We start from the raw sequence: 27118 nt of genomic DNA on the forward strand, positions 1-27118 counted from the left end.
GAACCAGGGCATGTGAAGCATCTGGGATAAACCATGGAAAGTTGTGTGGTGCCTGGATGTGGAAAGGGAGCTGTGGTTTCGGTGCATTATTACATGACAGCTAGAGACTGAGTGTGAATGAATGGAGCCTTTGGTGTCTTTTCCTAGCGCTACCTCGCACACATGAGGGGGAAGGGGGTTGTTATTCCATGTGTGGCGAGGTGGCGATGGGAACAAATAAAGGCAGACAGTATGAATTATGTACATGTGTATATATGTATATGTCTGTGTGTGTATATATATTTGTACATTGAGATGTATAGGTATGTATATTTGCGTGTGTGGACGTGTATGTATATACATGTGTATGTGGGCGGGTTGGGCCATTCTTTCGTCAGTTTCCTTGCGCTACCTCGCTAACGCGGGATACAGCGACAAAGCAAAATAAAGAAATAAAAATAGTATGTATGTATATGTCTGTGTATGTATATATATTATACGTTGAAATGTATTGGTATGTATGTGTGCATGTGTGGACATCTATGTATATACATGTGTATGTGGTTGGGTTGGGCCATTCTTTCGTCTGTTTCCTTGCGCTACCTCACTAACGTGGGAGACAGCGACAAAGTATAATAAAAATGAATAAATATTATGAATATGAATTAGAAAGCTCCATAGGTCAAAGGTTGTTAAGATATCCTTGGGCATGTAGCCCATATGTCTGATGAAAGCCTGAATGAAAACATATATTATAATATGATATAAAGTATGAAGGCAAGAGATAAACCAAGAAATAGTTTGATATATCAATTAAATTATAGATGGCTAGGGGAATTTTGGATTGGGATAGTAGGGAAATAGTTGAAGATCATATTCTAGTTATCTGTCTATCTATATCTCTGATGTCCGTTCCCTCTGGGAACTCTCTCAAAAGGTTAGATATAGCTAAAGAGTCTCCATAACTGATGAAACTCCTGTGCCACTTCATAGCCTTTTGCACTCACTGGCATAGAGTAGCTCTAGCACATTGGAGGTATTTTGTTTGGAAAGTTGGAAAGGTGAATGATGACAAGTTATATCTTTAAGTTGAGATTGATGTGCATATTGAATGATTTTGAAGCACTAATGATATACAATTTTTTTTTTCTGTGATCTGTCCCACAACATAAGACATTTTCTTGGATATTGTTAAGGGTAATAAGGGTTAATACCTTCCAGCCTTTAGTTTTTCCGATGCAGAAGCACTGGCTTTCCCACTTCAATCTTTTTACTCAAAGGTACAAGTAGGTATGTAGATAGGTATCTCCAACAGACTGCAAACCTGACCTCTTCAAGAGTCTTGCATTCACCTGCCTAACCACCCATTCCATAATCAGAGTAAACACTCAAATATGAAAAAGTAACACCTTTCTTGCAGTAAGACTGCTTCACTGTTATTCAGTTTACATTCATATTGTCATGAAATGGAACTTTGTGTTCAGTCATCTTTCTCCTCTTGCATACACTCCACTAAACATGGCTGACATTTCATTAATGCCCTTTAAGATGCCTTCCACTTTCAACAGTTTGCTCACCAAAGCTTTCCATCATTTTCTTTGGTCTTTTTCTATATACCTTCGCCTGTAGTATTGAAGATGTTCTTACCCCCATCCTTTCACATACCATACATTTTGTGGCCTTACCATCTCATGATTTTTTTCCATGTACTTTTTGAAAAAATTTTGTTTACATATCTTTCCAACACATTTACTTTCTTTTTATTCTTTTAATTCTACAATATTGGGCACATTATCCATCTCTTCTGCTTGATATTTTACCTGTATGCATTAAGATAAACAGCTCATACATTCAACTTTTTCCTCTGTAAAACACTCAAAGCACCCAAAACGTTTTCTTATTTCATGATTCTCCTTTCAGTGTTTGCTTTCTGAGTGGCATCCATCAAAACCCAGACTCCATTACTTTTAGTTTTTTTCCCAGTGAGCTGAAATTTCCTGGACCTTTCTCTTTTACATGTCTGTTCACATACGAAAAAACACAAACAAGAATTTCTGTATTACTTTCTGGTTATTTATCATTTAGATTTATTTAGATTCCACAAACTTTGTCTTGCCTTCCTAATCTGAAGTGATAATCAGGTGCGTGAGTATCGTGGACGATGTCGGGAATTCGAAGGTAGAGTTGCAGATACCTGCAAGGATACGAGAAAACACAGAGCGTGAACTAGAAACTCTCAACCTTGCACTCACTACAGCTGAGGAAAGGCTGAGAGCATCAGAGGCTCAGCACACGTTTGATTTAGAAACTGCTTTGGTCAAGCTGGAAGATGAGCAAGGAAGGTAAGATAAACCATATAATATATAATGAAATAAAATCCCATTTTTGGAGTACATTGTTAGTGGAGACTCCTGGAAGTAATGTGCAAAATGCTAGGATTGAACTTTCATCATTTTGGTGTATGACTTTCCTGTGAATGAAAAAGTTTGGTATCTATGATCCTAGTTTTTCTGACAATACATTTACAGTTCATTTTGATGATCATCCTGCACACATTTATCCTTTTCATGAAGATAGGTACCTTGAATTGTTAGTATTTTTTTGCAGCTGATGCATTCATAGCAATCACAAACACACAACACCTTCACAGTGAAATAAGAAATCCTCCCATTCTGTCCCACCAAAACATGCATGCACTCAGTTCTGTGCAGCGAGACTAAACCCTTCCCACTCTGACCACTCTAACTAACCACCAATCCCAATTAGAGATAAAAAGAGAACCCTTGCCTCACACTTCACTAACTCCTATTCACAGATTCCCTAACCACCAGCATATACAACGATAACAAAACACACAGATACACTGAAATGATTCAACAAGCTCTAAACAAGTGACCACCAAGCTCATTCTTAAACTCCAACCCACCAGACATACACCATCAGAAACCACATTCCCCAGACAAACAAGAGAAATGTTTTCCCATCTGTGCTCTGTACAATACCCATCACAACAGCATTACAAACATAATTTCAACATATCCCATGACCTTTCATGCTTATGATGCAATTGCCTTAAAAAGACACCAAGAACTTACTACTCAACTGCCATGCCTTCTCTGCATTTAGACATATACTCAACATCACACTCCAACCCTCAGTGATGACAGATGTGTGTTTGTGGCACACTTAAGCCACCAGAGGTCACTTCTCAACTTGAACTACCTTCCCCCCTTCCTTGATATTTGGATCACACGTGATTGGACCTACTGTCTTCACACAAGACTGTTAATATCTGATGAATTTAATAGTGAGAGAGAGAGAGAGAGAGAGAGAGAGAGAGAGAGAGAGAGAGAGAGAGAGAGAGAGAGAGAGATAATAGATAACTTTACCAGTGAACTACTGAATAGTGACTCATTGAGAATGTCTTCAGTAGTGTCTGTGGCTAAAGGGTTGGAGCTACAGTTGCCATATGTAAGCATAGTGATGCTGACATACACCAGCAATATCTGTCATCTTTAAAAAGGTAATGGTTATCCCTATCACCAGCATTTATGAAAAGCTAAAATCCCTAAATATATATCATACTAGAGTTATTCACAGGCATATTTATGGAAAAGCATTTGAAACATTGATTACCAAAAGAAAGCAATGCAATCAGCTAAAGCTGAAATTAAATCCTTAAAACATTTTGAAGTTCCAAGGAAATGGCATAACCTCCCAACCCTGCTGCTATCATTTGTCACCTCCCCTCTGAACAAATTGGAGGAACTAGGCATTCCAACACATCATTTCCTGGTCAGGTCAGCGAGTAACCGAGGCTTGGCAGTTTACTCCTGCAATATGTACCATGAGTGACTACATTCTCTTCTTCCAGTCTCATACATCAGTGGTGGGGGAGGTTTGGTACTCTTTCGTACAGCCCACCTGACATTTAGTATTCTTGAGGTTTTGTGGGTGAGAGTTACACCAACAAACCACTCATGGCAAACTGCCTCCATCATTTTTGTGTGGTTTACCAACAACTGTGCTCCTCCACCAGGGATTCATTGTTACAGTAACTGAGCTATACATCTGACTCACTCAGGACAAGGCACCCTTGTTCAAAGCTTGTGATGTGTTGGGGATTTTCTTGAGATAGACACCAGCAACCTCCAACTATCTCAGATAGTTCACTTTCCGGTGCATGGTCAAAACACTCTTGATCTGATTCTGACAGACGTGGCTGACCACTACGTCCCCCAAGCCTCTTCCCCTCTTTAGCACAGTCCCCATTTATCAGTTCTGAGGTCCCCATCCCACCATCTCTCACCACAGGCAGGTGGACACCAAAATTTATCAATAGCTTCTTACCGACTCAGTGAAAAGGGATATCAGTTAGTGGATATCACATCATCACTAGATAGAGAAGACTGGCAAAAATGAGGTTGATATCGTGTAGAAGTATCATGAAACCTGCAGCCAGACCTACCAGCATGCTTTAATCATAACATGGTAACATTATATCCAGCTGAAATGCCCAGGATCACCCATCACATCAAGCAACCCATGCACCAGAAGAATTGTGCATTCAGCAGTCACAGCAACGACCTCTACGAGCAAATGTGCAACAAAGTGGAATGCCAAGTACAAGCTGCGAAGAATGCCTGTTACCAAACCAAAGTGCAGCAAGTGAAGCAGGCCATCATCAGTCGTGGTATGGTGGAGTGAAAGATAGCCAGCTGTGACAATGTAGGTCACCTTACCAGTGAGGAGACTGTACGTCAGATTAATAACTACATTGCCAAAATTTGCCAACAGTTACCTCTGCTCTGCATCTGCTCTCTTCCAGCATACCTACCAACCTCATCCCCCCAAGCACAGTAGAGTATTATCAGGTAGCCAAGTCTCTTCAGTGCCTTAAAACCAAATGCTCCACCACACCCATCGATCTTCCTGTGAAAATATCCAAGGATTTCTCCAGTGAATTAGCTACAACGCTAATAGCCATAATTATTAATGCTTCATCCAAACAGTCTAAATGCCCAGCTTGGAAGACAGCATAAGTCACTCCACTATCCAGATTCATCAACCTCATTAATTGTAATTGCCTATTCCCTGTTGCCATCGCTCCTATCCCCAGTCTAATTCATAAAAGTTTTGTGTTTTACTGGGACTGTGCCCATATCTTTGATTCAGTAGACCCTCTACAGTTGAGAAACAGGAAGTCTTCCTTCACCACTGACTGCCTTGTCAGCCTCTTAAACTTCATCTACTACAACTTGGAAAAACACAAGACCTCAGAGGCACTCACCTTTTTAGATTTCTAAGGCTTTTGACTTCATCAACGCTAACATCATCACAAAGAAAGCAACTGACCTTAGACCTAAGAGAGTGTCTCATCTTATGGCTTGCTTTCAGGAGACCACCTTTACCTTACTATCCCTCACTTGTAGTATTCCAGAAGGCACCAAGATGAGACATCCTCACCCATATCAGTGCTTCCCAGAGGAGGACAAACCACCTGTGGAAGTATGTAGATGACACCACCTTTGGCATCACTATTAACAACAACTCTTTTGACTCTAATACCCTTCAGGACATCAACAACAACCTTCAGGCATGGATTCCTACCAACTCCATCACATCAGTCACACTAAGATTGTGATGATGCACATCAATCAAGGGGCAGACAACATCCTACCACTTGATGTTATTAGGGTAGTGAGAGACTTCAAACTTGTTGTTGTCACTATAGATGATGATGTAAACTGGAAGAATCATGTCAGCACTATAACCAAATCCTCTGCGTACTGTCTCAACCTTTTTGCTGACTTAGATCACTCAGTATTTCACCACCTGAGCTCACCTATGCCTTCTCTTACCTAGTCCTCCTCCCTTACAAGCCACACAATGGGATCAATTTGTATAGTGCAGAAAAGAGCATGAAGAATCATCCTGGACCCATCTTACACCACCTACCAAGAGGCCCTCATCTTGCTGAACCTGTTCACCTTCTCCAACTGACACCAGCAGCTCACACGACAATTTGGCAATAAACTAGTAGCATACTTCCATCATTGAGACCTCCTTATCCCCAATTTCTCAGCCTCACAGACTGCCATTTATCACCACAACCGACTTGTATCAGTCAAAGCTTGTACAGTAACAGTAAGTCTTCCTGACTATGATGCATTCATGGTGTGCCCAGGGTCAAGCGCATAAGTTTGAATCCTGGTTGCAGTCAGTTCACAGTCAACCCAAATGTTCATTTACCCCTAGGGGGTTGGTTGATGAAATGGGTACTTGGCTCAGGCTAGGGTATGTACATATATATAGCATGAATGGGATGGCTTTCATTAGGGCCTCAGTTGCCTATGCCATTACAGCTGAAAAAGAAAAGCATAGCAAAGCAAGTAAAGAGCCTACTTTTCTCTTAGTTTTGTGATATGTCACATTTTTTATTACTATTATGACCTTCCAATTGTATAGAATATCGACTGTGTATTTCAGCCAAATGGCTGCCTAAATTCAATGAATCATTCTTTATTAATGTTATTATTATTATTATTATTATTATTATTATTATTATTATTATTATTATCATTATTATTATTATTATCATTATTGTTATTATTGTTAATAATAACAATGGAGAGAGATGGGTGATCATTGGTGCATATGCACCTGGGCATGAGAAGAAAGATCATGAGAGGCAAGTGTTTTGGGAGCAGCTGAATGAGTGTGTTAGTGGTTTTGATGCACGAGACCGGGTTATAGTGATGGGTGATTTGAATGCAAAGGTGAGTAATGTGGCAGTTGAGGGAATAATTGGTATACATGGGGTGTTCAGTGTTGTAAATGGAAATGGTGAAGAGCTTGTAGATTTATGTGCTGAAAAAGGACTGATGATTGGGAATACCTGGTTTAAAATGCGAGATATACATAAGTATACTTATGTAAGTAGGAGAGATGGCCAGAGAGCGTTATTGGATTACGTGTTAATTGACAGGTGCGCAAAAGAGAGACTTTTGGATGTTAATGTGCTGAGAGGTGCAACTGGAGGGATGTCTGATCATTATCTGGTGGAGGCTAAGGTGAAGATTTGTATGGGTTTTCAGAAAAGAAGAGTGAATGTTGGGGTGAAGAGGGTGGTGAGAGTAAGTGAGCTTGGGAAGGAGACTTGTGTGAGGAAGTACCAGGAGAGACTGAGTACAGAATGGAAAAAGGTGAGAACAATGGAAGTAAGGGGAGTGGGGGAGGAATGGGATGTATTTAGGGAATCAGTGATGGATTGCGCAAAAGATGCTTGTGGCATGAGAAGAGTGGGAGGTGGGTTGATTAGAAAGGGTAGTGAGTGGTGGGATGAAGAAGTAAGAGTATTAGTGAAAGAGAAGAGAGAGGCATTTGGACGATTTTTGCAGGGAAAAAATGCAATTGAGTGGGAGATGTATAAAAGAAAGAGACAGGAGGTCAAGGGAAAGGGGCAAGAGGTGAAAAAAAGGGCAAATGAGAGTTGGGGTGAGAGAGTATCATTAAATTTTAGGGAGAATAAAAAGATGTTCTGGAAGGAGGTAAATAAAGTGCGTAAGACAAGGGAGCAAATGGGAACTTCAGTGAAGGGCGCAAATGTGGAGGTGATAACAAGTAGTGGTGATGTGAGAAGGAGATGGAGTGAGTATTTTGAAGGTTTGTTGAATGTGTTTGATGATAGAGTGGCAGATATAGGGTGTTTTGGTCGAGGTGGTGTGCAAAGTGAGAGGGTTAGGGAAAATGATTTGGTAAACAGAGAAGAGGTAGTAAAAGCTTTGCGGAAGATGAAAGCCGGCAAGGCAGCAGGTTTGGATGGTATTGCAGTGGAATTTATTAAAAAAGGGGGTGACTGTATTGTTGACTGGTTGGTAAGGTTATTTAATGTATGTATGACTCATGGTGAGGTGCCTGAGGATTGGCGGAATGCATGCATAGTGCCATTGTACAAAGGCAAAGGGGATAGAGTGAGTGCTCAAATTCTCAAATTACAGAGGTATAAGTTTGTTGAGTATTCCTGGTAAATTATATGGGAGGGTATTGATTGAGAGGGTGAAGGCATGTACAGAGCATCAGATTGGGGAAGAGCAGTGTGGTTTCAGAAGTGGTAGAGGATGTGTGGATCAGGTGTTTGCTTTGAAGAATGTATGTGAGAAATACTTAGAAAAGCAAATGGATTTGTATGTAGCATTTATGGATCTGGAGAAGGCATATGATAGAGTTGATAGAGATGCTCTGTGGAAGGTATTAAGAATATATGGTGTGGGAGGCAAGTTGTTAGAAGCAGTGAAAAGTTTTTATCGAGGATGTAAGGCATGTGTACGTGTAGGAAGAGAGGAAAGTGATTGGTTCTCAGTGAATGTAGGTTTGCGGCAGGGGTGTGTGATGTCTCCATGGTTGTTTAATTTGTTTATGGATGGGGTTGTTAGGGAGGTGAATGCAAGAGTTTTGGAAAGAGGGGCAAGTATGAAGTCTGTTGGGGATGAGAGAGCTTGGGAAGTGAGTCAGTTGTTGTTCGCTGATGATACAGCGCTGGTGGGTGATTCATGTGAGAAACTGCAGAAGCTGGTGACTGAGTTTGGTAAAGTGTGTGAAAGAAGAAAGTTAAGAGTAAATGTGAATAAGAGCAAGGTTATTAGGTACAGTAGGGTTGAGGGTCAAGTCAATTGGGAGGTGAGTTTGAATGGAGAAAAACTGGAGGAAGTAAAGTGTTTTAGATATCTGGGAGTGGATCTGGCAGCGGATGGAACCATGGAAGCGGAAGTGGATCATAGGATGGGGGAGGGGGCGAAAATTCTGGGAGCCTTGAAGAATGTGTGGAAGTCGAGAACATTATCTCGGAAAGCAAAAATGGGTATGTTTGAAGGAATAGTGGTTCCAACAATGTTGTATGGTTGCGAGGCGTGGGCTATGGATAGAGTGGTGCGCAGGAGGATGGATGTGCTGGAAATGAGATGTTTGAGGACAATGTGTGGTGTGAGGTGGTTTGATCGAGTAAGTAACGTAAGGGTAAGAGAGATGTATGGAAATAAAAAGAGCGTGGTTGAGAGAGCAGAAGAGGGTGTTTTGAAGTGGTTTGGGCACATGGAGAGAATGAGTGAGGAAAGATTGACCAAGAGGATATATGTGTCGGAGGTGGAGGGAACGAGGAGAAGAGGGAGACCAAATTGGAGGTGGAAAGATGGAGTGAAAAAGATTTTGTGTGATCGGGGCCTGAACATGCAGGAGGGTGAAAGGAGGGCAAGGAATAAAGTGAATTGGAGCGATGTGGTATACCGGGGTTGACGTGCTGTCAGTGGATTGAATCAGGGCATGTGAAGCGTCTGGGGTAAACCATGGAAAGCTGTGTAGGTATGTATATTTGCGTGTGTGGACGTATGTATATACATGTGTATGGGGGTGGGTTGGGCCATTTCTTTCATCTGTTTCCTTGCACTACCTCGCAAACGCGGGAGACAGCGACAAAAAAAAAAAAAAAAAAATTGCTATTATTATTATATTATTATATATAATCACTGTTTCCCACGTCGGTGAGGTAGCACCAGGAAACAGATGAAGAATTGCACATCCACTCATATACACATTATATATTTTTTTTTATTATAATTAGTCACTGTCTTCCACGTTAGCAAGATAGCACAAGAAAACAGACGAAAGAATGGTCCATCCCACCCACACACATATGTATATACATAAACGCCTGGGGATAGGGGAGAAAGAATACTTCCCACGCATTCCTCACGTGTCGTAGAAGGTGACTAAAGGGGACGTGAGCGGGGGGGCCAGAAACCCTCCCCTCCTTATATTTTAACTTTCTAAAAGGGGAAACAGAAGGAGTCATGCGAGGAGTGCTCATCCTCCTCGAAGGCTCAGATTGGGGTGTCTAAATGTGTGTGGATGTAACCAAGATGAGAAAAAAGGAGAGATAGGTAGTATGTTTGAGGAAAGGAACCTTGATGTTTCGGCTCTGAGTGAAACAAAGCTCAAGGGTAAAGGGGAAGAGTGGTTTGGGAATGTCTTGGGAGTAAAGTCAGGGGTTAGTGAGAGGACAAGAGCAAGGGAAGGAGTAGCAGTACTCCTGAAACAGGAGTTGTGGGAGTATGTGATAGAATGTAAGAAAGTAAATTCTTGATTAATATGGGTAAAACTGAAAGTTGATGGAGAGAGATGGGTGATTATTGGTGCATATGCACCTAGGCATGAGAAGAAAGATCATGAGAGGCAAGTGTTTTGAGAGCAGCTGAATGAGTGTGTTAGTGGTTTTGATGCACAAGACCGGGTTATAGTGATGGGTGATTTGAATGCAAAGGTGAGTAATGTGGCAGTTGAGGGAATAATTGGTATACATGGAGTGTTCAGTGTTGTAAATGTGCTGAAAAAGGACTGGTGATTGGGAATACGTGGTTTAAAAAGCGAGATATACATAAGTATACGTATATAAGTAGGAGAGATGGCCAGAGAGCGTTATTGGATTACGTGTTAATTGATAGAAGCACGAAAGAGAGACTTTTGGATGTTAATGTGCTGAGAGGTGCAACTGGAGGGATGTCTGATCATTATCTTGTGGAGGCGAAGGTGAAGATTTGTGGGGGTTTTCAGAAAAGAAGAGAGAATGTTGGGGTGAAGAGAGTGGTGAGAGTAAGTAAGCTTGGGAAGGAGACTTATGTGAGGAAGTACCAGGAGAGACTGAGTAGAGAATGGAAAAAGGTGAGAACAAAGGAGGTAAGGGGAGTGGGGGAGAAATGGGATGTATTTAGGGAAGCAGTGATGGCTTGTGCAAAAGATGCTTGTGGCATGAGAAACGTGGGAGGTGGGTTGATTAGAAAAGGTAGTGAGTGGTGGGATGAAGAAGTAAGATTATTAGTGAAAGAGAAGAGAGAGGCATTTGGACGATTTTTGCAGGGAAAAAATGCAAATGAGTGGGAGAAGTATAAAAGAAAGAGGCAGGAGGTCAAGAGAAAGGTGCAAGAGGTGAAAAAGAGGGCAAATGAGAGTTGGGGTGAGAGAGTAGCATTAAATTTCAGGGAAAATAAAAAAATGTTTTGGAAGGAGGTAAATAAAGTGCGTAAGACAAGGGAGCAAATGGGAACTTCGTTGAGGTGATAACAAGTAGTGGTGATGTGAGAAGGAGATGGAGTGAGTATTTTGAAGGTTTGTTGAATGTGTTTGACGATAGAGTGGCAGATATAGGGTGTTTTGGCCGAGGTGGTGTGTGAAGTGAGTGGGTCACGGAGAATGATTTGGTAAACAGAGAAGAGGTAGTGAAAACTTTGTGGAAGATGAAAGCCGGGTTTGGATGATATTGCTGTGGAATTTATTAAAAAGGGGGGTGACTGTTGTTGACTGGTTGGTGAGGATATTCATTATATGCATGGCTCATGGTGAAGTACCTGAGGATTGGCTGAATGCATGCATAGTGCCATTGTATGAAGACAAAGGGGATAAAGGTGAGTGTTCAAATTACAGAGGTATAAGTTTGTTGAGTATTCCTGGAAAATTATATGAGAGGGCATTGATTGAGGGGGTGAAGGCATGTACAGAACATCAGATCGGGGAAGAGCAGTATGGTTTCAGAAGTAGTAGAGGATGTGTGGATCAGGTGTTTGCTTTGAAGAATGTATGTGAGTAATACTTAGAAAAACAAATGGATTTGTATGTAGCATTTATGGATCTGGAGAAGGCTTATGATAGAGTTGATAGAGATGCTCTGTGGAAGGTATTAAGAGTATATGTTGTGGGAGGCAAGTTGCTGAAAGCATTAAAAAGTTTTCATCGAGGATGTAAGGCATTTGTATGAGTAGGAATAGAGGAAAGTGGTTGGTTCTCAGTGAATTTCAGTTTGCGGCAGGGGTGTGTGATGTCTCCATGGTTGTTTGATTTGTTTATGGATGGGTTTGTTAGGGAGGTGAATGCAAGAGTTTTGGAGAGAGGGGCAAGTATGCATCTGTTGTGGATGAGAGGGCTTGGGAAGTGAGTTAGTTGTTGTTCGCTGATAATACAGCGCTGGTGGCTGATTCGGGTAAGAAACTACAGAAGCTGGTGACTGTGTTTGGTAAAGTGTGTGAAAGAAGAAAGCTGAGAATAAATGTAAATAAGAGCAAGGATATTAGGTACAGTAGGGTTGAGGGACAAGTCAACTGGGAGGTAAGTTTGAATGGAGAAAAAACTGGAGGAAGTGAAGTGTTTTAAATATCTGGGAGTTGATTTGGTAGCGGATGAAACCATGGAAGCGGAAGTGAGTCACAGGGTGGGTTAGGGGGCAAAAGTTCTGGAAGCGTTGAAAAATGTTTGGAAGGCTGAGAACATTATCTCAGAAAGCAAAAATGGGTATGTTTGAAGGAACAGTGGTTCCAACAATGTTATATGGTCGCGAGTCGGGGGCTGTAGATAAGGTTGTGTGAAGGAGGATGGATGTGTTGAAAATGAGATGTTTGAGGACAATATATGGTGTGAGGTGGTTTGATCGAGTAAGTAATGAAAAGGTAAGAGAGATGTGTGGTAATAAAAAGAGTGTGATTAAGAGAGCAGAAGAGGGTGTATTGAAATTGTTTGGTCACATGGAGAGAATGAGTGAGGAAAGATTGACAAAGAGGATACATGTGTCAGAGGTGGAGGGAACGAGGAGAAGTGGGAGACCAAATTGGAGGTGGAAGGATTGAGTGAAAAAGATTTTGAGCGATTGGGGCCTGAACATGCAGCAGGGTGAAAGGTGTTCAAGGAATAGAGTGAATTGGAATGATGTGGTATACCAGGGTCGATGTGCTGTCAGTGGATTGAACCAGGGCATGTGAAGCGTCTTGGGTAAATTATGGAAAGTTTTGTGGGGCCTGGATGTGAAAAGGGAGCTGTGGTTTCAGTTCATTATACATGACAGCTAGAGACTGCGTGTGAACGAATATGGCCTTTGTTGTCTTTTCCTAGTGCTACCTCGTGCACATGCGGGGGAGGGGGTTCTTATTTCATGTGTGGCGGGGTGGCGATGGGAATAAATAAAGGCAGACAGCATGAATTATGTACATGTGTATATATGTATATGTCTCTGTGCATATAGGTATGTATACCTTGAGATATATAGGTATGTATATTTGTGTGTGTGGACATGTATGTGTATACATGTGTATGTGGGTGGGTTGGGCCATTTCTTCATCTGTTTCCTTGTGCTACCTCGCTAACACGGGAGACAGAGACAAAGTAAAATAAATAAATGTATAGGATGATATGTATAGGTATGTGTATGTGCATGTGTGGACGTGTATGTATATACATGTGTATGTGAGTGGGTTTCGCCATTCTTTCATCTGTTTCCTTACGCTGCCTCACTAATGTGGGAGACAGTGACAAAGTATGATAAATATATATAAATATTATTATTTTTTAACTGGTGGACATGGCGAGCTTCCTGAGTGCTGAAGTGGCCTCATAAAGCAGGGACGGACTTCTTGGGCAGGAACTGATTAAATATATATATATTGTGGTGTCCATAGTAATTTTTAGACCACTTTTCTTGTCTCTTGTGGGGAATGCTTATCTTGACTGCTAAAGTTTTACACTTTTTTAGTGTCTGTACACTTGGTGTAGGTAGTTTAGGGTCATGAGCCATTATTAATGTAATCAGTTTTCACAATGAAACAATCAGTTAAATGTGCCCAAAAAAATGCTCTTGATAAAAGTACATAGTCATATACACAGATGCAAGGTCTACATCTATAAGGCACTAGAACTGTGAGTTGAACCGAGATGGAGTTGGAGAGATGTGCAAGGCATATGATGGGTATTCGACAACTCGCAATGCAAATGACGGGCATGAAAACTAGTTACATGTAGTTAAGCCAGCATTAAACTCATGTACTTGTATGCATTTAAATATCAAAACCCCATCACTTCAGTTCACTTTATCCCATGCATGCCTCACAATCTCCTGCATGTTCAGGCCTCTTTGAGTCAAAACATCTTTTATGCCGTCCTTCCACCTCCACCTTGGTATTCCCTTTTCCCCTTTTCCCTCAACTCCTGACATATCTTCTTTGTCATTCTTTCTTCACTCATTCTATCCATAAATCCAAACTATTTCAGCATACCCTCATTAGCTCTTTCACACATAATCTTTTCACTACAAAACCTCTCTCTATTACCCTGCCATTTCTAATTTGATTAAACTTCTTCACACTACATATTGTCCTCAGCCATTTGATCTTCAACACACTCAACCTGTCCTGTACTTTTTATCAAAGGCCCATAGGTCACATCCTTACCACATTGTTGAGACTACATGTCATCACATGCATTGACTTCGCTTTCCACACACTCCTGTTTATACAGGGCCATATCCCCCTTTAGCTCAGTTTGGCCTCCATGTTTCCACATGCTACCATGCCCATCCCCAGGTATCTATAACACTCTTTTTCTCCCAGTTTTTCTCCATATAAACTCACACTTCAACTATCCTATTTGTTAAACCTGATAACCTTACTTTTTATCACATTTGCACTCAACTTTTTCCTTTCACACACTCCCAGATACAAAACCCAGATTTTGCTGTGTCTTACTCAGATCTGTCACTGGCACCAAGTCAAACAAACGGTAAGTGATGCTCCTCCAAGGCTGCAGATCTACCCCTCTCTCCAAGACCCTTGCATTAACCTCCCTGCTTCATCCATAAACTGGTTAAACAGCCATGTTGAGAACACACACTCTTGCCACAGACCTACCTTCACCTTGAACCACACTCTTTTCTTCCTACTCATGCACATGCCTTACTTTCTTCATAAAAACTTTATACTGTGTATTCACAATATCTTCTACAGAGTAATTCTTCTATTGTTATAGTTTGCATTTCCCAGATCATTAAATGCCATATACAAATCCTTCTGTTTCTGTAAGTATTTCTCACACAAAATCTTCAAAGAAAACACGTAATTCACATTCTCTACTTCTCGTGAAACTACACTGATCCTCACTAGTTTGAACTGTGAATGTCACCAACTTCTCAATCACCACTCATCCATACAGTATTACCAGGTACACTCACTAAACTTATACCCCTGTAATTTGAACATTCCTCTTTCCCCCTTGCTTTTATACACTAGCACTATAAAGGCATTATGTTAATCCTCAGGCTCCTCATCTTGATCTATACATTCATTGAAAATCCTAACTAATCATTCAACAACACAGTCAACCTATTTCTTGAGAAATTCAGCTTTGGTCCAGCTTTTTTGCCACATTTCATCATATGCAAGGTTTTTGCCTCCCCTTTTCTTTTTCAGTGAACCACTTACCATGACTCTTTCATCTTACATACCTCCACATCCAAGACACAACACATCTGCCACCCAAACATCAAACATATTCAACAGTCCTTCAAAATAGTCACTTCACCTCCTCTGCATGTTATCTCTGCCTGTTACTATTTTCATGTCTGCACCTGTCATTGATGTTCTCATTATATTCTTGTTTTTCTCAAATTAATAACTTCATTCCAAAACATTTTCTTATTATCCCTGGAGTTTGTCAGTAGTCACTCACCCCATCCCTCATCTTCCTCCCTTTTTCAGCCCTTCCTCCTTCCACTTTCTCTTGTACATCTCCCAATCAGACACATGCCTTCCCTGCAGATAACTTCCATACACCTTTCTTTTCTCTTTTACTAGCAACTTAGCTTCTTCTTCCTACCACTCACTAACTTCTTTCACATGCCCACATCCCACCCTCTGCATGCCACATATAAGCATTGCTTTCCTATATACCTTCCATTCCAGTCCCTTCCCTTAGTGTCATTTACTCTCACCTTTTGCCATCTTTCATTTAATCTTTCCTTGTATCTTTTCATATGAACCTCTTTTTGATGCTGACTTCTCTTATCACTCTCTTCCCACCCATATAATATCCTTTTTATCTAAAGCTTTTACAAACTTTCACCCTAATTTCCAATCAAGTAGTGTTGACTCATTCCACCAGCTGCCCTTCTCAGCACATTTGCATTCAAGAGGATTTCTTTTGCATACCTGTCATCTAGTGCATAATCCAGTAATTCCTTATAACCACATCCCACTTATTCTTGTGTGTTTCCCTATTTTTAAACACGTTATTCCCAATCACCTGTCCTTTTTCAGGCCAAAACTCCACAAATGTTCACTGTTTTCATTCATAACTGGGAAGTCTGTGCCTCGTTTTGGTTAATATCAGTCATCTTTACTAGTGTAAATCTGTCGTTAACAGTGTTAACTCTACATTATCAGATCCTTGAATTACTTAGTGTTTAGTCCAGGTGTTAATTTTAAGGAAAACTGCCTTTCTTCTTTCAAAAAAGGTAAGTTGGTAAGGGTCTTATGAGCCTCTATGCACAATTTTACTCTATGATTTTGGATATGCTTATTATGCTTGTTGCTAACTAGGAGGGAGCTCATTAATTGGTTTTTATGCTGCTGTATTTTGTGTGTAGAGGACATTCATTCACCAAGTCTTTCTGCTGATATTTACTGGCTGGTGGCTACATCAGCTGACTGGTAGTGTCCACATTATTCTCTTTTTCTAATAATTGTATGGAAAGCCTCTATTCATACTTTATGCATATTTTCCTCTAAAGATGGCTATTTTATCAACCCCTTCCCAGCTCCACATGTCATATGATGTGCATAGAGAATGGCTCTTATTGCTCCATGCTTCATTTGTGGCTTTTTCCTATGATCTTGCAATGAAGGGGTTAAAGTTGCAAAGAGCCATTTTTGTTGAATTCACATGATCTTTCTGATGAATGATATGAGATTTTCTTTTTGTTTTTATAGGTGTGAATCCATGAGTAATCAGATAGGTAACTTGAAGGAGCAGCTTGCCAAAATGGAATCAACTGTCACACAGATAACAGATGAAAGAGACAAGACCCAACTAGCTCTCAAGCGCTTGACGGATGAAGTTAAGGCTAAGGAGGAGCAGTGGGCCGTTGAGTCTCAAGTAAGTTTGAATATCATTTCTTGTTGTTTTATGATTGCGTTAGCAATACAGTATACTGTGTTCTTGAGTTGTAAGTATTTTAACTACAGTATACTGTAATCTTGAGTTGTAAGTATTTTCATTTCTTGTATATGTAACTTTTATTTCTTCTTGATATGATTTTGCAACATTCCTCCTCCATCTTGATCATCCATCGTGACTCCCTGCTGTAGAGACTCTGTTTTGGACTCTAAACACAGTGAAATCACTGACTTTTATCTAATACATCTGTAAATTTCGACATTGTAAGTATAGTTGATTATAGTATCTTTCTGTAAAGCATTAGTAGGAAGTATATACTTCCTTGAAATGGTTTTCTGATCTGTTATCTGTAAGTCTTTTTCCCATTTTTGGGTGAGATTTAGTGCACAAAAGGTCACAGATTATTGCTGTTTATTCTCAGCCTAATTGCATAGCATCAAAATGAACAACGTTTTCTATGCTATCCATAGAATTTCATATCTGTTCATCTGGCAAACTGAGTTCAGTCTTTAGGTAAGATTTTTATCTCCACTCACACTTTGCTCTCGTACACAGAGCACTTCAGAACACTGCACATGATTTACAGTCATTCTGCTGGCAGAATCATCTTAGATACCCATATTCTAGTATATTTATCAGATCAGACCATCTCTTCCACAACATGCCTTTCCCCAACATTACTATTTTAAGTCTTCAGCAACCTTAGTATTACTTACGTTAAATGTTGACGTACAGGTCCCTTTTATCCTTATGAGGCTCCCATAGCACCACATCCACTGATCAGGACAGCAGGTCATATAAAGTGCTGTGATGTGTGTGCATCTTTGTGCACAAAATGCAGGGTAGTTGAGTAGTAGTTGAGTAGTAAGTGCTTGGTGTCTCCTTTGTGGTAGTTGAATTGTGGGCATGGAGGGTCTTGAAATATGTTAAAACAGTGTTTGCAATCTTTTAGAGATGGCTGATGTTCAGAGCATAAGCAGAAGAGTGTGATTCATAATTGTCTTAGGAGTGGGAAGTACTGATGGATGTATTTCTAGTGGGTTGGAGTTCAAGACTAAGTTGGGTGGTCAGTTGTTTAGTATTTTTCAGATTATTTCATTGTGAATGTGTTTATGTTGGGGATGGAGGGATCTCTGAGTGGGATTAATTAAATTGTGAGGAAGTAAGCTTTTTATTTCTACCTAGAGGTTGGTGATTTGTCGTAGAGTGGTTTGGGCAGGGAGGAGTCTTGTGCAGTTACCTAGCATGTTGAGGCGAGACTTTATTGGGAGAATCCTTGTTTTGTTGTGAAAGTTTTGAGCGTCTGTGGTTTCTAGGCTGAGAGTGATTATTCTGAGTGCAGTATTTTCTGTGGTTTGAATTTTTTTTTATATTTGCTCATTAAAGGAAGGAAAATCAGGCAGGTGAGGTAGTTTAAAGTGGTGCAGATGCACTGTTTGTAGAGGATTTTGAGAGATTCTTTTGCTTGCCCTATACCAGTTAGAGTTCTGGGGGCAGTTAGTTTGTGTGTTGTTTTTGTTTAGTTGTTGCTGATGTGAGATGTGAATGTCATGTGTGTCATATGTCATGCCTAGAATGGTTGGTGTTTTGCTAACTGGGAGAGACTGTCCTTTTGATACACAATATTATGCTGTGCTACTATAGTAGGCTTTAATCCTTTTTGTATTTCTAATGTCATCGTTCTGTAGTATGTATATTAACTAAATTCTTTTTATTCATTTTCTTTTCATTCATCTTTACCATGCTTATGTTTTTCTTTATATTAAAGAGAATTATCTCATACAATAGAGTTGGAGCAAATACTTTTTGTGCAAGCATCTTGTGCAAAGCACTTGTAACTTCATTTCATTTATTAGAATTCCTACAGAACTTTCAGCACATCTCCCATGTGTTATTTTGCTGTAAGCATCTGTTTTTCATCTGCCATCCTTAGATGAACATCACGTCCATATACCAAAACACTCTCAAAAATCTAAAGTTGCTCCCCATTATAATGCTTTTACTAACAATAGATTTATAATTTATTTTGAATGTGAAGACCTCTCATTTGCTCTCCAGTTTAACTAAAAGAACATAAGAATGCATTTAATTTCAATGTAAAAACTTGTTTTATATTTGCATTTATTCTGGATATCCTCATCCAAATACCTCTCCTTAACTCTATACTGACTGCTAAAAGAACAGCATATTTATTTTCATTCATGTGAAAGCCATGAATTAGAAAATCAGTGTTTAGTTTGTTAAAGTTATTAAACCCTTTACTTTGATTTTTCCCCTAAATTTTTGCATTCTTTCAGAACCTGAGTTCATATAATTTTATTCATTTATTCATTTATTTTGCTTTGTCGCTGTCTCCCGCGTTAGCAACGTAGCGCAAGGAAACAGACGAAAGAATGGCCCAACCCACCCACATACACATGTATATACATACACATCCACACACGCAAATATACATACCTATACATCTCAACGTATACATATATATATATATATATATATATATATTTTTTTTTTTTTTTTTTTTTTTTTTTTATACTTTGTCGCTGTCTCCCGCGTTTGCGAGGTAGCGCAAGGAAACAGACGAAAGAAATGGCCCAACCCCCCCCCCATACACATGTACATACACTCGTCCACACACGCAAATATACATACCTACACAGCTTTCCATGGTTTACCCCAGACGCTTCACATGCCTTGCTTCAATCCACTGACATCACGTCAACCCCTGTATACCACATGACTCCAATTCACTCTATTTCTTGCCCTCCTTTCACCCTCCTGCATGTTCAGGCCCCGATCACACAAAATCTTTTTCACTCCATCTTTCCACCTCCAATTTGGTCTCCCTCTTCTCCTCGTTCCCTCCACCTCCGACACATATATCCTCTTGGTCAATCTCTCCTCACTCATTCTCTCCATGTGCCCAAACCATTTCAAAACACCCTCTTCTGCTCTCTCAACCACGCTCTTTTTATTTCCACACATCTCTCTCACCCTTACGTTACTTACTCGATCAAACCACCTCACACCACACATTGTCCTCAAACATCTCATTTCCAGCACATCCATCCTCCTGCGCACATCTCTATCCATAGCCCACGCCTCGCAACCATACAACATTGTTGGAACCACTATTCCCTCAAACATACCCATTTTTGCTTTCCGAGATAATGTTCTCGACTTCCACACATTTTTCAAGGCTCCCAAAATTTTCGCCCCCTCCCCCACCCTATGATCCACTTCCGCTTCCATGGTTCCATCCGCTGACAGATCCACTCCCAGATATCTAAAACACTTCACTTCCTCCAGTTTTTCTCCATTCAAACTCACCTCCCAATTGACTTGACCCTCACCCCTACTGTACCTAATAACCTTGCTCTTATTCACATTTACTCTCAACTTTCTTCTTCCACACACTTTACCAAACTCAGTCACCAGCTTCTGCAGTTTCTCACATGAATCAGCCACCAGCGCTGTATCATCAGCGAACAACAACTGACTCACTTCCCAAGCTCTCTCATCCCCAACAGACTTCATACTTGCCCCTCTTTCCAGGACTCTTGCATTTACCTCCCTTACAACCCCATCCATAAACAAATTAAACAACCATGGAGACATCACACATCCCTGCCGCAAACCTACATTCACTGAGAACCAATCACTTTCCTCTCTTCCTACACGTACACATGCCTTACATCCTCGATATACACACACAGACATATACATATATACACATGTACATAATTCATACTGTCTGCCTTTATTCATTCCCATCACCACCCTGCCACACATGAAATAACAACCCCCTCCCCCCTCATGTGTGCAAGGTAGCGCTAAGAAAAGACAACAAAGGCCACATTTGTTCACACTCAGTCTCTAGCTGTCATGTAATAATACACCGAAACCACAGCTCCCTTTCCACATCCAGGCTCCACAGAACTTTCCATGGTTTACCCCAGACGCTTCACATGCCCTGTTTCAATCCATTGACAGCAGGTTGACCCCTGTATACCACATCGTTCCAGTTCACTCTATTCCTTGCACACCTTTCACCCTCCTGCATGTTCAGGCCCCGATTACTCAAAATCTTTTTCACTCCATCTTTCCACCTCCAATTTGGTCTCCCACTTCTCCTCGTTCCCTCCACCTCTGATACATATATCCTCTTGGTCAATCTTTCCTCACTCATTCTCTCCATGTGACCAAACCATTTCAAAACACTCTCTTCTGCTCTCTCAACCACACTCTTTTTATTACCACATATCTCTCTTACCCCATTATTACTTACTCGATCAAACCTCCTCACACCTCATATTGTCCTCAAACATCTCATTTCCATCACATCCACCCTCCTCCGCACAACTCTATCCATAGCCCACGCCTCGCAACCATATAACATTGTTGGAACCACTATTGCTTCAAACATACCCATTTTTCCAAGATAATGTTCTCGACTTCCACACATTCTTCAATGCTCCCAGGATTTTCGCCCCCTCCCCCACCCTATGATTCGCTTCCGCTTCCATGGTTCCATCCGCTGCCAAATCCACTCCCAGATATCTAATACACTTCACTTCCTCCAGTTTTTCCCCATTCAATCTTACCCCCCAGTTGACTTGACCCTCAACCCTACTGTACCTAATAACCTTGCTCTTATTCACATTTACTCTCAGCTTTCTTCTTTCACACACTTTACCAAACTTAGTCACCAGCTTCTGCAGTTTCTCACATGAATCAGCCACCAGCGCTGTATCATCAGCGAACAACAACTGACTCGCTTCCCAAGCTCTCTCATCCACAACAGACTGCATACTTGCCCCTCTTTCCAAAACTCTTGCATTCACCTCCCTAACAACCCCATCCATAAGCAAATTTATTACTGTTATTTATATAGATAAAGATAGGAAATGAACATTTATGAAATCCTTTATGGAGCATATACACAGTAGTAATAGTACAGTAAATTACAAAGATGATTTTGGTGTAAAATTAGTACATCAAACATTTATATATCTTTTATATTTGATTACGTAATAGTTTATATATATATCATGATATTTGTAATAAGTAACTTAGTGTGTCTTCTAAAGAAAGTAAAGATTCTTGTTGTGTAATGGACTTGCACAGATAGACTCAAGAATAGATAATATCACATGATTTTAAAGACTAAAGATATAGCAATGTGTGCAGTACTTTCAGGAGTACCTCAGACATTAAGGATAATTTCTATTTTGACTTCCTATTTCATGTTTAAGTAATTGATTCAGTCAGTATATTTTATCCAGTTTACACTGATGCATTTTGAATCAGCACATTTGAACAGATTGTCATACATACTACAGCATATTGAAGACCACCATAATTATGTTGAACTCTTACCAAACTCTGTCTTTTTTATGGCCTGACAACAGATAGCTCAGGTAAAATATACTTTACCCAGCTTCATTAGCAGTGTAGGTCTGTAGTGCTTGCATTAGAATTTTGAACATTACTTTGTCAAACATACAGATAAGTTTAACATTTTTATAAAAGTTTTATATGTGTGCCTAGATTTCATCCCTAGAGGGCACTTAAAGGAATGTAACCTGTAGAAAATCTTTTATATTTTCCTTTGTTTCATTACATTGATTATGAAAGCTAAGCTTTAGAATTTTCATGTAAATGTGACAAAATGCATTACATATTCCAGTATGAACTAGGTACTCTCTTCATATCAACATTTAGATATGGAATGAAATGATGCATTTCATTTAATCTGTATAGGATATGTAGTTTGGCAAAGTACTAGCAGAATATTAGTTATCTTAAAGCAGACATTAAGTTTGTTCATTTTTATGACTGATGTCAGGAAGTACTGATGGGACAGAATATTTTTTCACCTGATCTTGATACTTTTTTCAATTGACAACCTGTTATTTTTAGTTTCTGATGCTCTGCTACACTTCCAAGGAATATAATCAATAGACTGTGATGTAAAGACAATGAAAATCAGTATTAGGGTAAAATACCAAAGTTATGTTTTGAATTATACTTGGAACTAATGTTTGCTTTCATGAATTTTGCATGGGGATATACTTACTGTGATGGGTAAACAGGGCACATATTGTCAAGCATTTGTCTTACTGCTAGTCAGTATTCTTTTTTCTATCCTACTTGAGAAGATATTCGATTATAGTTTAAAAATATACTAGCATTCTACTGTGAAAGAGACAAGTCTTAGATTTTAATGTTATCTTTGGACATCTACCTTTCCTATTACCTCTGAAAAGTAGGTGAAATGAATACTAAGAGCTGTAGGTGATAAAAAGAGGACTAAGATTTTTCAGGGATTGTCTTTTTTCTTTCTTTTTTTTTTTTTTACAGACAGAGTTCTCTAATTGTCCAAGAATCCATTTGCTCATTTAGGGGTTAAAACTCTATTTTAGCCTCCCTCACCCCAAAAAATGGTGTATCCATGAGAATTTAGTTCCATCAACCACCATAAAACACATAATGCAGGCAGATGTTTGTTCATAGGACTCAAAGACCATACAGTCACGTGTCCAAGCATATGTTGTCATGGACATCCACAAGCCTACATTTATATAGATTTGCTTGCTAGCACCGTTTGGACATGCTAATTGTTGCTTATAATTGGCTTGTGGTATCTTTTTTTTCATTAATGGATGGGTTTTGTTGCATTTTGCTGGGGTTTTCATGAAACTGATTGTAAGTACCTTGTATCTCATGGAGACATTTGTACCATCAGCTGCCATTTGAGTTGTTACTCTGATAGTCAGCCTGACCACCACACTATTTTATGTTTTACATTTTTTTCTTTTTCTTTTAGAATGGTTATACATCTTTGCTCTAACAGAAGCAAATTTAACAACGAAAGTTCAAAGGACCACAATAGAGGTGTTTATAGTATTCTGTAGAGAAAAGCTTTGAAGACTTTGCAAGCATATGCCAGTTCATCCCAGGGTAGAGGTTCTTAAGCATCACCATAGGTAGAAGAGGAAGTTTTATCATTCATAATGATGATTTTTGAGCTAAGCAATACTTCAGTCTTTTATCAGACTGATTCTAATACTCATAGGGGAGAAAAAATACTTCCCACGCATTCCCCACTTGTCGCACAAGGTGACTAAATGGGACGGGAGCGGGGGGCCAGAAACCCTCCCCTCCTTGTATTTTAACTTTCTAAAAGGGGAAACAGAAGAAGGAGTTACGCGGGGAGTGCTCATCCTTCTCGAAGGCTCAGAGTTGGGTGTCTAAATGTGTATTGATGTAACTAAGATGAGAAAAAAGGAGAGATAGGTAGTATGTTTGAGGAAAGGAACCTGGATGTCTTGGCTCTGAGTAAATCAAAGCTCAAGGGTAAAGGGGAAGAGTTGTTTGGGAATGTTTTGGGAGTAAAGTCAGGGGTTGGTGAAACAGGAGTTATGGGATTATGTGATAGAGTGTAAGAAAGTATCCTCCAGATCGATATGAGTAAAACTGAAAGTAGATGGAGAGAAATGGGTGATTATTGGTGCCTATGCACCTGGGCATGAGAAGAAAGATCACGAGAGGCAAGTGTTTAGGGAGCAGCTGAGTGATTGTGTTACCAGTTTTGATGCACGAGACCGGGATATAGTAATGGGTGATTTGAATGCAAAGGTGAGTAATGTGGCAGTTGAGGGAATAATTGGTGTACATGGGGTGTTTAGTGTTGTAAATGGAAATGGTGAAGAGCTTGTAGATTTGTGTGCTGAAAAAGGACTGGAGATTGGGAATACCTGGATTAAAAAGAGAGATATACATAAATGGGGAGGCAATATCAAGTAGTGGTGATGTGAGAAGGAGATGGAGTGAGTATTTTGAAGGTTTGTTGAATGTGTTTGATGATAGAGTGGCAGATATAGGGTGTTTTGGTCGAGGTGGTGTGCAAAGTGAGAGGGTTAGGGAAAATGATTTGGTAAACAGAGAAGAGGTAGTAAAAGCTTTGCGGAAGATGAAAGCCGGCAAGGCAGCGGGTTTGGATGGCATTACAGTGGAAGGGGGTGACTGTATTGTTGACTGGTTGGTAAGGTTATTTAATGTATGTATGACTCATAGATGCCTGAGGATTGGCAGAATGCTTGCATAGTGCCATTGTACAAAGGCAAAGGGGATAAAAGTGAGTTCTCCAATTACAGAGGTATAAGTTTGTTGAGTATTCCTGGGAAATGACATGGGAGGGTATTGATTGAGAGGGTGAAGGCATTTACAGAGCATCAGATTGAGGAAGAGCAGTGTGGTTTCAGAAGTGGTAGAGGATGTGTGGATCAGGTGTTTGCTTTGAAGAATATATGTGAGAAATACTTAGAAAAGCAAATGGATTTGTATGTAGCATTTATGGATCTGGAGAAGGCATATGATAGAGTTGATAGAGATGCTTTATGGAAGGTATTATGAATATATGGTGTGGGAGGCAAGTTGTTAGAAGTAGTGAAAAGTTTTTATTGAGGATGTAAGGCATGTATACGTGTAGGAGGAGAGGAAAGTGATTTGTTCTCAGTTAATGTGGGTTTGCGGCAGGGGTGTGTGATGTCTCCATGGTTGTTTAATTTGTTTATAGATGGGGTTGTTAGGGAGGTGAATGCAAGAGTTTTGGAAAGAGGGTGAAGTATGCAGTCTGTTGCGGATGAAAGAGCTTGGGAAGTGAGTCAGTTGTTGTTCGCTGAAACAGCAGAAGCTGGTGACTGAGTTTAGTAAAGCGTGTGAAAGAAGAAAGCTGAGAGTAAATGTGAATAAGAGCAAGGTTATTAGGTACAGTAGGGTTGAGGGACAAGCCAACTGGGAGGTAAGTTTGAATGGAGAAAAACTGGAGGAAGTGAAGTGTTTTCGATATCTGAGAGTGGATTTGGCAGTGGATGGAACCATGGAAGCGGAAGTGAATCAGGGTGGGGGAGGGGGCGAAAGTTCTAGGAGCGTTGAAGAATGTGTGGAAGTCGAGAACATTATCTCAGAAAGCAAAAATGGGTATGTTTGAAGGAATAGTGGTTCCAACAATGTTATATGATTGCGAGTCGTGGGCTATGGATAGAGTTGTGCGGAGGAGGGTGGATGTGATGGAAATGAGATGTTTGAGGACAATATGTTGTGTGAGGTGGATTGATTAAGTAATAATAGGGTAAGAGAGATGTGTGGCAATAAAAAAGTGTGGTTGAGAGAGCAGAAGAGGGTGTTTTGAAATGGTTTGGTCACATGGAGAGAATGAGTGAGGAAAGATTGACCAAGAGAATATATGTGTCAGAGGAACGAAGGAGAAGTGGGAGACCAAATTGGAGGTGGAAGGATGAAGTGAAAAAGATTTTGAGTGATCGGGACCTAAACATGCAGCAGGGAGAAAGGCGTGCAAGGAATAGAGTGGTTTGGAATGATGTGTTATACCGGGGTCGACGTGCTGTCAGTGGATTGAAACAGGGCATGTGAAGCGTCTGGGGTAAACCATGGAAATTTTGTGGGGCCTGGATGTGGAAAGGGAGCTGTGGTTTTGGTGCATTATTACATGACAGCTAGAGACTGAGTGTGAGCGAATGTGGCCTTTGTTGTCTTTTCCTAGCGCTACCTCGCGCACATGAGGGGGGAGGGGGTTGTTATTTCATGTGTGGCGGGGTGTCGATGGGAATGAATAAAGGCAGACAGTATGAATTATGTACATGTGTATATATGTATATGTCTGTGTGTGTATATATGTGTATACGTTGAGATGTATAGGTATGTATATGTGCATGTGTGGACGTGTATGTATATACATGTGTATGTAGATGGGTTGGACCATTCTTTCGTCTGTTTCCTTGCGCTACCTCGCTAACGCGGGAGACAGCGACAAAGGAAAATAATAATAAATACGCATGTAAGTAGGAGAGATGGCGAGAGTGTTATTGGATTACGTGTTAATTGATAGGCGCATGAAAGAGAGACGTTTGGATGTTGATGTGCTGAGAGGTGCAACCGGAGGGATGTCTGATCATTATCTTGTGGAGGCAAAGGTAAAGATTTGTAGAGGTTTTCAGAAAAGAAGAGAGAATGTTGGGGTGAAGAGAGTGGTGAGAGTAAGTGAGCTTGAGAAGGAGACATGTGTGAAAAAGTACCAGGGGAGACTGAGTGCAGAATGGAAAAAGGTGAGAGCAAAGGACATAAAGGGAGTGGGGGA

General features: G+C 40.3%; 1 protein-coding gene across 1 annotated transcript in view; it reads left to right on the top strand.

Moving 5' to 3' along the window:
* The window catches only part of LOC139767160 (uncharacterized), a 1522454-nt gene that overhangs the window by 206859 nt on the left and 1288477 nt on the right, over nucleotides 1-27118 (top strand). The window contains 3 exon segments of the mRNA XM_071696189.1: nucleotides 2121-2174; nucleotides 2176-2321; nucleotides 16770-16935. Coding sequence (XP_071552290.1) covers nucleotides 2121-2174; nucleotides 2176-2321; nucleotides 16770-16935 — 366 coding nt within the window.

This window comes from Panulirus ornatus, chromosome 59 (genome assembly GCF_036320965.1).
Source record: "Panulirus ornatus isolate Po-2019 chromosome 59, ASM3632096v1, whole genome shotgun sequence".
In the NCBI taxonomy this organism is placed as follows: Eukaryota; Metazoa; Arthropoda; class Malacostraca; order Decapoda; family Palinuridae; genus Panulirus; species Panulirus ornatus.